The sequence below is a fragment of the Phoca vitulina genome, unplaced genomic scaffold, assembly GCF_004348235.1.
Source record: "Phoca vitulina isolate PV1807 unplaced genomic scaffold, GSC_HSeal_1.0 scaffold3, whole genome shotgun sequence".
Taxonomy (NCBI): domain Eukaryota; kingdom Metazoa; phylum Chordata; class Mammalia; order Carnivora; family Phocidae; genus Phoca; species Phoca vitulina.
Window position 1 is genome coordinate 14,226,630 of NW_022589706.1, and position 12,209 is coordinate 14,238,838.

Here is a 12,209-nt window from a genome sequence, read left to right on the forward strand (position 1 = left end):
CATTTATGTATTCCTAAACTATGCTGAAGTGAATTCAAAAGAACTCTTCTTCTTTGGAGTTTTTACATGATTTCAGTCTATGGAGAGGTTTAACATAGCCCATACTATGGCCGGGCTGTTTGTAAGCAAGGCTATTTCAGACTGGAATAGTCTTGCACTTCCTTGCGTGGAGTAGGGTGGCCTTTCGGTTGTCCCACAATGTGGCTTTTTGAAAAAAAGTGGACCACTTGATTGAAGAAGTGGTCTTCTAACCCCAAATTGGCCATCTGACTGCTGATTTCCTCACTGCATACTGTGAAGAACCCTGCTGAAGTTTCCTACTGCAGGGACCTGAGGATGCCAGAGCCCCAGGACTTTAGCAACCTGCAAGCCAAGGTGTCTAAATCAGCAGGCACACACTCTGAGGTGGCACCCTCACGGCCCTACCTTCCAAGGTCAGGAGAGATGCTGTGGAGTTGCTCACAACCAGGCAGCAGTTGGGCATGAAGCTGAAGATCCCGCTTGACATTTAGGTTTTGAATAAAATAAGTTTTATGCAGATTTTTTTCCCGAGCACCCCTGTCATCCCTGGCAGGCTACATTACACGGGTCATATGCAGCAGCATGATCATAAGCACCATGCTGAGAAGTAGGTACAGGTAATGCAGCCAGCAGTTGGTACAGGGAGGCTAGGAGCCGCCTGAAGATGACCGCGATTCTTCCCTAAGACCACCGGGCCCCAGTGAGATCCCAAACTGAGGGCACAGAGGTAATGCAAAAAGAAAGGGCAAGCCCCTCCACCTAAACTCTTTCCTTATCATTTTATTGGTCATTCCGTTTTTATTACCCGAGGTAACCCCAAGTTGCAGATCGGTATACTTGACTAGGCTTATAAGGAAGCGGGGGCCGGGCTGGGGAGAAGATTTTGTTCTGGTACAATGTTCGAGTTCTGTTATGGGTGTAACACTTCTCAGCCTCCATACATGCCCACATTGCTTATCCTCCGAGGACAAACACACAGTGTTAACTCTTCCACAGCACGATCAATCCAGAGACCAGGGGATAACTTTTTTCAACGGTGCAAAACCCACTAGGACTGCATTGAGGGCTAGTCCTTAACCAGAAAAGCATAAACAACAAAAACAGCAAAAAAAAGAAAAAAAAAAAATCAAACGAGGGTAGGAAACACAGGAGCTCTCCAACTGGCTGAAGTTCCTGTTGTGGAGAGCACAACTTAGGAACCATGCTTTGGAATGCTGGAATGCCCTGCGGATTGGTGAGCAACTTCTTGCTGTCTCTCTCCCTCACTGCCTTCTCTAGGCATGGCCCGTTCAAAACCCTTCACCCTTTCGGGAACATGCATTTTGTAAGTAGCTTTTGAAAATCATTAAAAAGACCAGATCAATTTCTGGCATTTTGCTGGGCTGTAATTCACACACTTCTTTCCTTTCCTCTCTTTGTCTCTCGTTTTTGCTCTTATGTTATGGTTGAAAATGTGCATGTGCTCTTGCCAATGTTGACATGCTAATAAAATCAGGGTTTCTGAATGTGGCATTATCCTGATAATCTAAAACACATTAGTGGTAGCAGGTGTTCCTGTTATTAATTTATATTTGGCCTTTGGATGATGCCAGACTTAACAGTCCAAGCCCTGTAACTGTCCTCATCTGACATGCTGGTATTTACTGCTTCCCTATACATCTGTAACAGGTGTGCTTTATTGCAATTACAGAGACACATTCTACTGCTTCTTTGCAACTATGACAGCTATTTCCCAACCGTAGCCTTAATTTTATAATAAGATTTAAGAGGATAAAGCAGTCACTAAACACAAAAGGCTAATTATTGTACGTTTTTTCACCCCAACAGACTTTTCTCTTAGTTAAGGAGCAGACAATAAATTAGCTTAACTGCACTGATGATAATGAATCATCATAATTAAGTATAATTCTCCATTAACCTTTTGGAGGTTTTTGTGCCATTGATGGTAAATTTTAAAGAGAGAGAGAAGAAAGAGTGGACTTGGCCACATTAATTATATTAATGAAAAAAGAATTCTTACTTCTTAGGAAAAAAATTAGTGAGGACAGGGACAAGGGAGTAGGGCGGGGGGCGGTAAAGAATGACAGTCTTCGTGGAGTGCATGTCATGTGAATTGTCTCTATCAATCTTGGTAACCTTATTGTACATCACCTTCATTAAACTGTGAAACACTGGGGACTCCGAGTAGCTATAGTGATAGAGGCCCTTATTAACCACTGCGCCGTCCTGTCATTATGTGCAAAAGGGCATAATACGTTTTAGGATGACAGCAAACATTAATGATTCAAAAAATGAAAGCTGCTTCTGCTACCTGCTGCTCGTAATAGGTTAGACTGGCCGAGGTGATTCCCAGAGCGGCCGCCACGAAGGCAAGGCTTCTAGCAGCTTGCTGTCTACCGTGCAACAGAGAGGCGACTGGCCAGTCTCAGCCGCCCGACAACTCAATCCACCGCTGGACACTTAGCCCGGGAACTCACCTCCTTCGGAAAAACATAAAAGGGCCCCTGTTCTAAATTAGTTCTGACGCTTCCTTGAAAATGACTGCAGGAATCCCAGTGATTAAAACAAATCCTCCACATTTCCATATCAACTCCCAACAGCATCAGGAATAAGACAAGATGGAAAAATGAAACTATAGCAGCTGAGCCCCCACACTGGCAGCCAGACAACCAGCCACAGGACACTCCGGCTACTCCAAGACAATGAGGACTTTGAAGCCACTTATAACCCTGACTCAGAAGAGCGACAGGACATACGAATCACCCAGATCTCTCCCACCTTACCAAGAAACCACGACAAGATAAGGACAAGCAGGATCCGCAAGGACCATCTGCCAGGGCAGGAGAGGGCAAGCCGAGCCCACTTGTACAAATCCGGTAAAGAGTTAAGAACGCAGGGCATGGCTCGCTAGAGAGGAGAAATGCGTTCGCAGGCAGCCCCGGCCAAATTATTTGCACTTTAGATGTGTATCGCTGCACCACATGGACATCTTATTTAACCAAATCACGTGTGGCACTCGATCCTCCCCCTCACCCTACGTGCCCCCAGCTACCCAGAGGAAGCACTGGCAGCCCTCTCTCTGCCAGACTCATTGTTAGCAGCTCCGATCCCCCGTGCAATGCAACTGGGCTCCAGCTCATCACGGTCCACAGAAAGTTTAGCTTCTTTCCCCAAGTTGCCCAAACTTTCCGAGAACATTCCATTGTGCTGAATGCAAACACGCCGCGGTCCTCCGTCCCCCCGTTAGTCACTGGAGGCTCCAGAGATTATGAGGAAACGGCTTGCTTTTCTCCCCCTGTATGAATTGTGGCCAGCAGAGACTGTGGAATTGATGTATTGCCGTCTATTTTTACACAAGCAGTGAGCAGCCCCACACACAGCCCTGCATAAACTCCTCTCTCCGGCTTCAGGCAGCTCTCCGTGGTACAGAGAGATTTAACCATTGGCTTCCCTGCCACCGACACTAATGGAAAACCTCGCATCGTAAGGCAGAGATGTATTTTTTATTTGCTGACCAAATCTTTCCACCACATATAGGTGTTTTAAGGGAATCAGCTTCGTTGTTTTGTGTGCTGTGGCGAAAGCAATCTAAAATAGCCCAGCAGGATTATTTAGGATTTTGTGAGTTCTCTGTCTGATGAACAGAGAGAGAGGGGGAAAAAAAAAAATCCGGACTAGAGTCAAAACTGACTATATTTGAGCACATCCATTTTAATATTTTTATCTTCATCTTATTATAAATAGAAATGGCATTTTTCCAACCGGGCCACTAAACACCACTGGAAAGACTTCAGCTTCTGATTCATATCAATATCTTAGAGCATAAATATTGCATATGAGTAGAAACAGAGCCAAAGGCACATGGAAAGAGTTTCCAACTGCAACAGATATGGGTGACAGCAGCTAGGCTTTGATTTGCTCAAGGGATCTCAGAGCCACCTTAAAATAGCAAACTTATTGGAGTTAAGATAAGATTGAGATTCCCTTCCAAAAGCTCCTGCCCGGGCTACTTTTCTGCCTCCTCTCCTTGTCCAAGCCCTTCCCCCCTTACAGGAATCAGTGCATCGGAAGGGAGGGAAGCTCTCCAGTCCTTCCTGCAATGCCCAGCCCAGCCCCAGCTCACCTCGATGTCACTCCATACAGAGTCCTGGTTGCACATGTCCCACGCCATCCAGCTCCTGAATGACGCCAGTCAAGCTTTTTCAACTCCAATCCACAGTGACACAGAGCACACACTCATGCAGGCAACCAGCCCCTTACTGAGAGTGAACTGAAGGCACCTGTCTTACTACAGTCCCCAGTCACATGACAAAGCTATTAAAAAGTAGGCTGGGCTGTCACTCACCCAGCCTCCCTTCTCCTGTGCAGCTTGCTGCTCAAACTCGTGACGTCACTCAAAGGCAGCCCTCTGCCTCAGTGAAGTAACGCTTAAAAAAAAAAAAAAAAAAACGGAAAGAAGAAAGAAAGAAAGGAAACACTTGGACTTTTTGGAGGCTTCAAGCATCATGCTGTGATTAAAGCCAGCTTTGAATGCCACAGACTCAAAACGGAGCCCTGGCCATATAATAACTAAAATCCCCTGCAATCTTTTTTTAATTTATTTTCCTTCCAAAACAAGCAAGTGGCAAAGCTGCCTGTTTCAGGACAGAGTAACTATACTCTTCGCTAAAACGTGCACTCCCTAAGGATTCCGATTCTAAGACCTCCAGTGGACTCTAGCTCGGTTTGGGACTAAAGCAAGAGCTTATCACATGATGCATTTTTATGAGACATTTTCTAATTGGGGGGAAGTGTTTGAAAGCAGAGAATGGGGCAAGCGAATTTTTTTTTTTTTTTTTTTTTGCTGTTTAATCAACAAAACAGTCTGTATTTGTTAAGGTATAAACAAACTCCTCCACCAAGGAATCGGCTATCCCCGTGGCAGGAGGGAATACCAGCTCCCGAAGTGTTACTGCAATGTGCTTTGCTCCTTATAAGGAAAACAAGGAACAAAATACCACCCTTTCAGGTTCTCTCTAATTACTTCCATTTCTCTCATAGGCTCCCAGAAAACAAGTGTTGGTAAATACAGTTGCTGCTGCTGTGTCCAGATCAGCTGAGTTGCCCGGCTGCCTTTTTTCATACATGTAGCGTTTCACTCCAGCTACCTTCGGGTGCCTTTTTGAATAAACACTGGATTCCAACCCTAGTGCCTGGGTTGTGCAGTTTGCATTTGAGACCAAGAATGTCCGTGGAGTAAGGGAAAAATACTGACACGCTATTAGCAGAAATGTTCATTTTTGGAGCTTTTTAATTTTTTTTCTTATTTCTCAGCTTCTACCCTGAGACAATGAAGGCTAATGCAGGTGCACTGTTTTATGATAACATACATATTGAATACATAACAAACTCAAGGTACTAGATATCACCGAAAAGCACTTCCCATAACACCACAGTGGTCTGATTTAACCCTTCCAAGTTCCAGGGAGAAGCACCCATGGTATCTATATTTGTGATTACATATGTTTTTAATAGAATTTTAAACCCAATACACTTTTAAAATCAGCTCAATTCTTTTCCTTGATAATAACTTCTCTGAAAAAAATCCCCCAGGTATCTAAAAATAATTTTAAAGCACTATTAATTTAATCTCCTGTTCTACTAAGGTTAATTTAATGTGTTCTCTCTTGTCCATCTCTTTCTAAAGAAGAAAGAAATGGTGATTTGCTCTCTAACACATTTTAGATGTGGAGTTGCTCGAATATTAAAGTGAAAGGAAGGAAAATCAAACAAACAAAAATCAGTTTCTTCTTTCAGACCACATGTGTTACAAGGTATTTTTTGACTCTGATATCTGCAACAAGTTGCCAGCAAATTCCTGAATCATGTGATGAAATTGACAGTTTGTCATTACTGGACGTAAAAAGATGGCCCAGAGCTTTGACATTTTAAGTTAGCTGAATACATTTCACTGGCACATTTTTCCCTCTTACAAATAGTGGAAAATTACTGTAGTTTTAATTTTCTAAATCAAGAAAGAACAGGAAAATACAACCTCGGGAAGGCTTTTATACATGCAATTAGTGGCATTACTCTGCACTCCCCACAAAGAAACACTAATTTTCTTCCCAATTATATTCCGATTTAATGTAAAACTACAGTAAATTATTAAAATTCAGGGCAAAGGTCCTTGGCTCAACCCGCAACACAGTCAACTGTGAAATAATACTGGTCACTTGACCAAGAAGAGTTGATGTTTATTAATAATTATCAGGTGATCCCTGTGGTGAGTTTTCTCTGATACCTTTAATTGTGTTCATCGAATGCGAGGTATCCATTAGGTATATATTTATAATATAATTTATATATTTATAAAATATATATTTTTATATATAGGATATTGATAAATATATACATATTTTTTAAATCATGTTCACACATTTTGGAGACGTTCTTTACGTTGGAACATTTTGTATTGTTTTTGCTATTTTAACCTGCTCACGTTATGTTGTTGGAGTTTTCTTATTCGTCTTTTTTGCCACCTAATTCCACTTTTTCTTAATCAAACCAGCACATTCACTGAAACCACAGGTGGTTTTATAAACATTTTTTTTTCCCTTCACCATCACAAAGAGGGTTAGTTAGGAGTCAAAACACTGAAATGATTTATAAACTACAGCATACTGCATTTCCCCCTCAAATCTCTATTACTGTACAATTCAAAGTTTAAAAAGATTCTTGGGACGAATTAGAGTAACTTCCACCATTTTTTTTTGTTGTTAAGTCTCAAAATTACAACTCTAACGAGAGTGATATTTTTGAGGTCTTATAATTTGGTTAATTAGCTCTTCAGATTAAAAATTCTCTCCTGTCCAGTTTTTTTTCTTTTCTCAGGAGAACATAAATTGTTAGTTGCTCACCAACCTTGCTCTTTTCTGGCTTCCCAGGCGGTTTCTATATTTAATTCTCTCTCTCTGCCTTGACTTTTTTCTCTTCCTCTCTCCCTGCAGCCCTCCTCATACCTTTTCGTCAACTCTGTCTCTAAGATATCCAAATGCTTGGTTTCAATCAACAAGGACCTATTGAAATCTTACTGTGTCCACAGCAACGTATTGCAAGGCCTGCCAAGAAGGCATATGACATGGACACAAGGGAGCTGACAATTTTAGGGGGATGACAGTCCTTAAAAACAGAATAACTTGATATGAAAAAACAATGCTACTTTGCTCAATATCCAGATTCCTCTTCTCCTTAAAACACACCCTTTTTAAGTACAAGGTCCTTTCACTAACCATTACAATTCACACCCAAATCAACCCCACTTTGTCCCAACAATAGAAAGAGGTATTTATTAACATCTGTTGAGTGCCCATAATGTTCCATATCTTCACAGAGCCTAGATTCCATCCCCAATGGAATTTCTCCCCCCACTAGTTCTGTTAACATTTCGCAAGACTCCAACATTAGTGAAGGCAAGAGATCTAGCCTCAGTTGATAACAAGAGAGAAAATACACCTTCGAGAGGATAATTCCACGCTATAACAAAAATATTTGACAAAGTACGCAACATTTTCCCACTGCTGTCTCAAACTACAGGCTTTTCCCACTCTCTCTATTTCAGGTAATTGCCGCTTAAAAAAAAAATAAAATCAAACTCAAACCCCAAAGCAGACAACAGCAAAGACAGTTTGTTTTGATGTCATTATTGCATACAGGTGAGAATCCAGAAGTAAAGAGTTACTAGTATGAATAGCTCTGCCCATTTGTTTTTATAAACTTAAATAGAGATGTAAGGACAAATTTAAGGCTGAAACTTATAAAGAAAGAAAAATGGAGAAGAAAACATATATAGCAGAGCTTACGTGAGCTTGACATTAAGATCAGCATTTTATATAGCAAATTTCAATCAATTTTGGTCCTCAAACAACTCAATAAAGATTATCTGTGTACTCATTTTATAACTGAGAAAGTATTTAAAAAAAAAAAAAAGCCAAGGGTTTAGGTAGCAGCTGAAAAGGACGTATAGATCTCTGAAAACCCTTCTAGGAAGAACTAAGTTTCATACATAAGAATAATATTCATTCCCAAATCAAAAGCACAGCAAAGACCCCTGCAGAACTTTATATCCAAGAGTGTCTACATAGCTGGAAACCAACATTCCTGGGAATGCTGCCTGCCTAGAGCACTCTTCCAGAAAGGAAAGGGATCTGCCCAGAATTGCTAATATTTTTAAAGTTAATCATTGCTAACAGGCATTCAGTTGCTTGCTTTTAATTCCTAGAGGGGCTAATTGATTCTGATATCCCATGTCAGTTTCTGAGCACATGCTCTGAGCCTCTGGGACATGTCTGAAACTGAGGCCATTCGGGGGACAAAAGTTGGTGGCAGGGCAGGGTAGACCAGAGGCCTTTAGCCTATAAACCCTCTCAAATCAAGTCTGATTTTGCACAAAACTGCCACGATAACGTGAACAAAGCACCTTTGGGGAAACAAATAGAAGAAAGTCAGTGGACAGTTTTAATGCCTCCTTGCGTTCATTTATATATATATTTTTTTCAAATAAACTGAAGGTGATAGACAACCTCAGCAACACATCTTTTAACCCCAATAAAACCTTCTGCACAACAGCTCTATGCTAATGAGTCAGCCTATATTTTAAGACAGACCTCAAAATCTGCTCTCGCCATTTTTCACATCAGAACAAAAAAATAATGTGAAAAATGTGAGCTGCCGTCAATTGGACTAATCTAAACTAAAGCAAAAAGTATGCTTATTAGGTCCACCGATAAGAGAGTATAAAAGGATGGTGAAAATCTGCTTTTGTCTATTTAATTCTGCTGTATTTGTGCCTCTACAGACATTTTCATTTACCTTAATTATTTCAGGTTAATTCATCTATAACAGTGAGTTATTGATTATATAAACAAGAAATAATAGGATTATTTAGCAATTTTTTTTACTGAAACTGAAAATAAAGCATATCATATTTTATTAAATTTGATACTATTTAAAAATTTAAAGTGCTACTGAACCTCACTAACACAAGAGTTCACTCGGTAAGATTATTTTATCCCCTAAGGAACTTAGTGAGGGCCGGGGGAAAACTGCGGTATGCAAATTATTAAATTGAAAAAAAATATTTGTTAGTCAAACAGTTCCCCTTGGTACTTTTTTCTAGAGCTTGGGTCCTAATGAGCTTAACTTTTCTTGAATTTAGGGAAGTAAATTGTATTTCTCAACTAGTATCAAGACGGAAGAATTAAATAAGTGAAGTGTGGTTTTTGTTTTTGTTTTCTGTTTTGCTTTTTCTTTCTTTCTTCTTTTTCTTTTTTTAATCCCATCAGACAAGCCTAGGAAAGGTTTGGTGATTTTGCTTTTGTTTCTGTTGTAGATCTTTCCAGTACTTTAATATTTGAGTTTAATTCTAGCAGAGCTAATATATATCCTAAAAATGTGGGGATGTTGAAAGGAAATAAATTCCCATCTTAAAAAAAGCAATTAGCTTAAGGCCTAAGCTAAATTTTGTAACGACTTACATAAAATCTTACTTTATATTTGCTTGCCCCACTGCACACAGGATTATTGAGAAAACTTTCTTAACTAAGAAGAACATTTCTAAGACTGACCTCCACATTTAGCAGCTCAATCAAAGTAGATGTCAAATACTACTGGTAGGATTATAAATGGGTACAAATTTTTCTAGAGGACAAGTAGGCAATATGTATCAAAAAATGTTAAAAATGGGCATCCCCAGAAACCAGAAATTCTACTTCTAGAAATCCATCTTAAGGACACACCAGGGGAGATGTGTGCAAAGATTTTTGGCATGAGGAGAGCCAATGCTACATTATTTATATCACTGAGAACTTGAAAGCAGGGTAAATGTCCAACAGTGGTCGTCTAGTTAAACAAATTATACAGCACTATATATACATTCATGTATTTTTATATATATTCATTATATATATGTATATTCAACGCTAACATAAAAAACTATTGCAAAATACATTTAATGGCAAATGAGAAAATATTCAAAATACATTAAGGTTTAAAATTATGTTTGAAAAAACTATAATCACAACAACTTACATATCAATATATACACTCAGAAAGAAAAGAGGAAGGAGGACCAGAACATGTAAGAAGGTGCTAACAGTGGCTGATGATATTATAATGTATAATTATAATATAATTATAATCATATTATATATGTCTTTCTGTAATTTTTAAATTTTCTGTGATAAGCATATATAACTTCTATATTCAAAATTAAAATGAAACTCTTCCTTTTTCAAAGAAAGATTCAGGCTTAGAGCTATGCCTTCTTAACATACAGGGAATGTAGCAAATAGAAATAGTCCCTGACATCCAATACAAGTCTCAAATATTCATCACATGTTTAAAAGGAAGCCATTTCTGTCTATTGCACCAAGTGTAACCGACACTCCACTCAGGAGGCAAGCCTCATGAGCAATGGGGAGAAGTTACCCCTTGGCACTCGGAAAAAGCCTCTGAGCCTTGAACTATAGGGTGAGGAGAGCTCTCAACTCTTATTAGCTTGCCTCACAGGGCACCCCAAATGCCCTTAGCATCTTCACTTTGTTTCTGAACCTGAAATTTCATCAATTAAGTTAAATAAACTTCCAGTTCAAAAACGTAATTATCCTTGGTAGGGTAAAGGGGATTTCAGTTCCGTATACAAAAGCATCTACCTGTTAGACCTATTTTTTCCTCCTTGCTGGCATTTAACAGAGGTCAGAAGCCCATACCAAGAAAAAGAATAGTAAATGTTTTCAGAATGGCGTGACTCCACTAGGAAGCAGGTTTCTCAGGAAGAGAGTTTCACACCTGGGGAACGGGAAGGGGCAGTCCTAGAAGGGGAGGGAAGAGTTGCTGTAGATGTGACTTCTTCCTGAGACAACCTAAACGGACGGGGTGAGGAAAATGCCATCCAAGGTGCAAACCAGTGACTTGCAAGTGAATTTCTGGGACACGGTCTATCCTAAATGGGTAGCCACTGCATGCCTGCTATCACGTGGCAGCCCTGTTCTCGGGCAGGAAGCTCATTCTAGACCCTCCAAATATCCCGGGGAGGTTGACCCATGCTCTTTCCCCAGGAAAGCTCACTATCTCCACTGTTCGCCCCTCGGAGTTAGTGTTCTCACAATTTCGTGGGCCTTTCCTGCAAATCACTCTTCCTACACTTGGGTGATCATTATTTTGACGATTTAGACGATTTTCATGAGAAAAGGGGTAATGAGGCTGGAACCAAGGCCAAGTTCATGAGATTTATAGTCACGGGAATAAAAGGCACAGCAAAAGGAATATATTCAATGGTATTGTAATAGCCTTGTGTGGTGACAGATGGTAGCTACACGTGTGATGAGCACAGCATAATATTTAAACTTGTCGAATCACTATGTTGTACACCTGAAACTAATGTAACATTGTGTGTCAGCTATACTCAAATAAAAAAACAAAATTAAAAAAAAAAGTGATTACATGTGGCTCAAGTCTATCTGAGAAGTAGAGGGACTTTGTGGATCTTGATTTAGCCCAAAATGTTAGGAAAAGGATGGTGAGAAGAGCATGGGCCCTCATTCAGCTGTGTCACTAGCCCACAGTTAAGCTTTGGGCAGTTCACTTCATGGCTCTGAGCCTGTTTCCTTATCTGTCAAAGAAGATGGCCAGAGGCAACTACATCTTGGATCCCTGCCACCTCTCAAAGGCAATGATATATCTGCCTGGACAAAGACAACTTGGGAAGACCTCTTTACGCGGAGCAAATCCAAATGTTTCATTGCACAAACGTACTGGAATCAGGAAGCGCGTGCAAGAAAAGTCACTGGTGCTCAACTTTGCTGAAAAAGCACAGCTTCATCGCTTCCCTTGCAATATGGATATTTAACTTCCTAACCATTCCAGGAAAGGAATACAGGAGAACTTACAAAATATACTACTTTCACTCATACTGACTACGAGAAAACTGGCTTCTACAGACTTGAATTTCTTACAAAGCCCAGCAGTGGCCCCAGAGAAACGTCAAGTTTCCATCTTGTTTATCATGAATGCTATTAAGCAGCACGTGTCATGTGTGAGACCAAGTCCCTACTCACACAATAAAAATGAAAACCACACACCCGTTGTGACAGTAACTATTTACTTTTGCCTGCACCTAGATGCAACTTAACACACTAGCATGTTCTTTG

At 40.2% G+C, this 12,209-nt stretch overlaps 1 protein-coding gene across 7 annotated transcripts in view; it reads right to left on the bottom strand.

The window, feature by feature from the left end:
- Positions 1-12,209, bottom strand: part of PPARGC1A (PPARG coactivator 1 alpha) — a 643,892-nt gene that overhangs the window by 96,172 nt on the left and 535,511 nt on the right. Inside the window, exon 1 of one of the 7 annotated variants that reach the window (XM_032400102.1) lies at positions 4,145-4,751. The exons of 5 other annotated variants lie outside the window; for them this stretch is intronic. In XM_032400102.1, the coding sequence (XP_032255993.1) occupies positions 4,145-4,192 (48 nt within the window). In that variant the 5' untranslated portion in view covers positions 4,193-4,751. Of the gene's footprint in view, positions 1-2,804; positions 2,968-4,144; positions 4,752-12,209 lie in introns of those variants that run through there. One more of the 7 variants, XM_032400106.1, reaches the window with a different exon arrangement.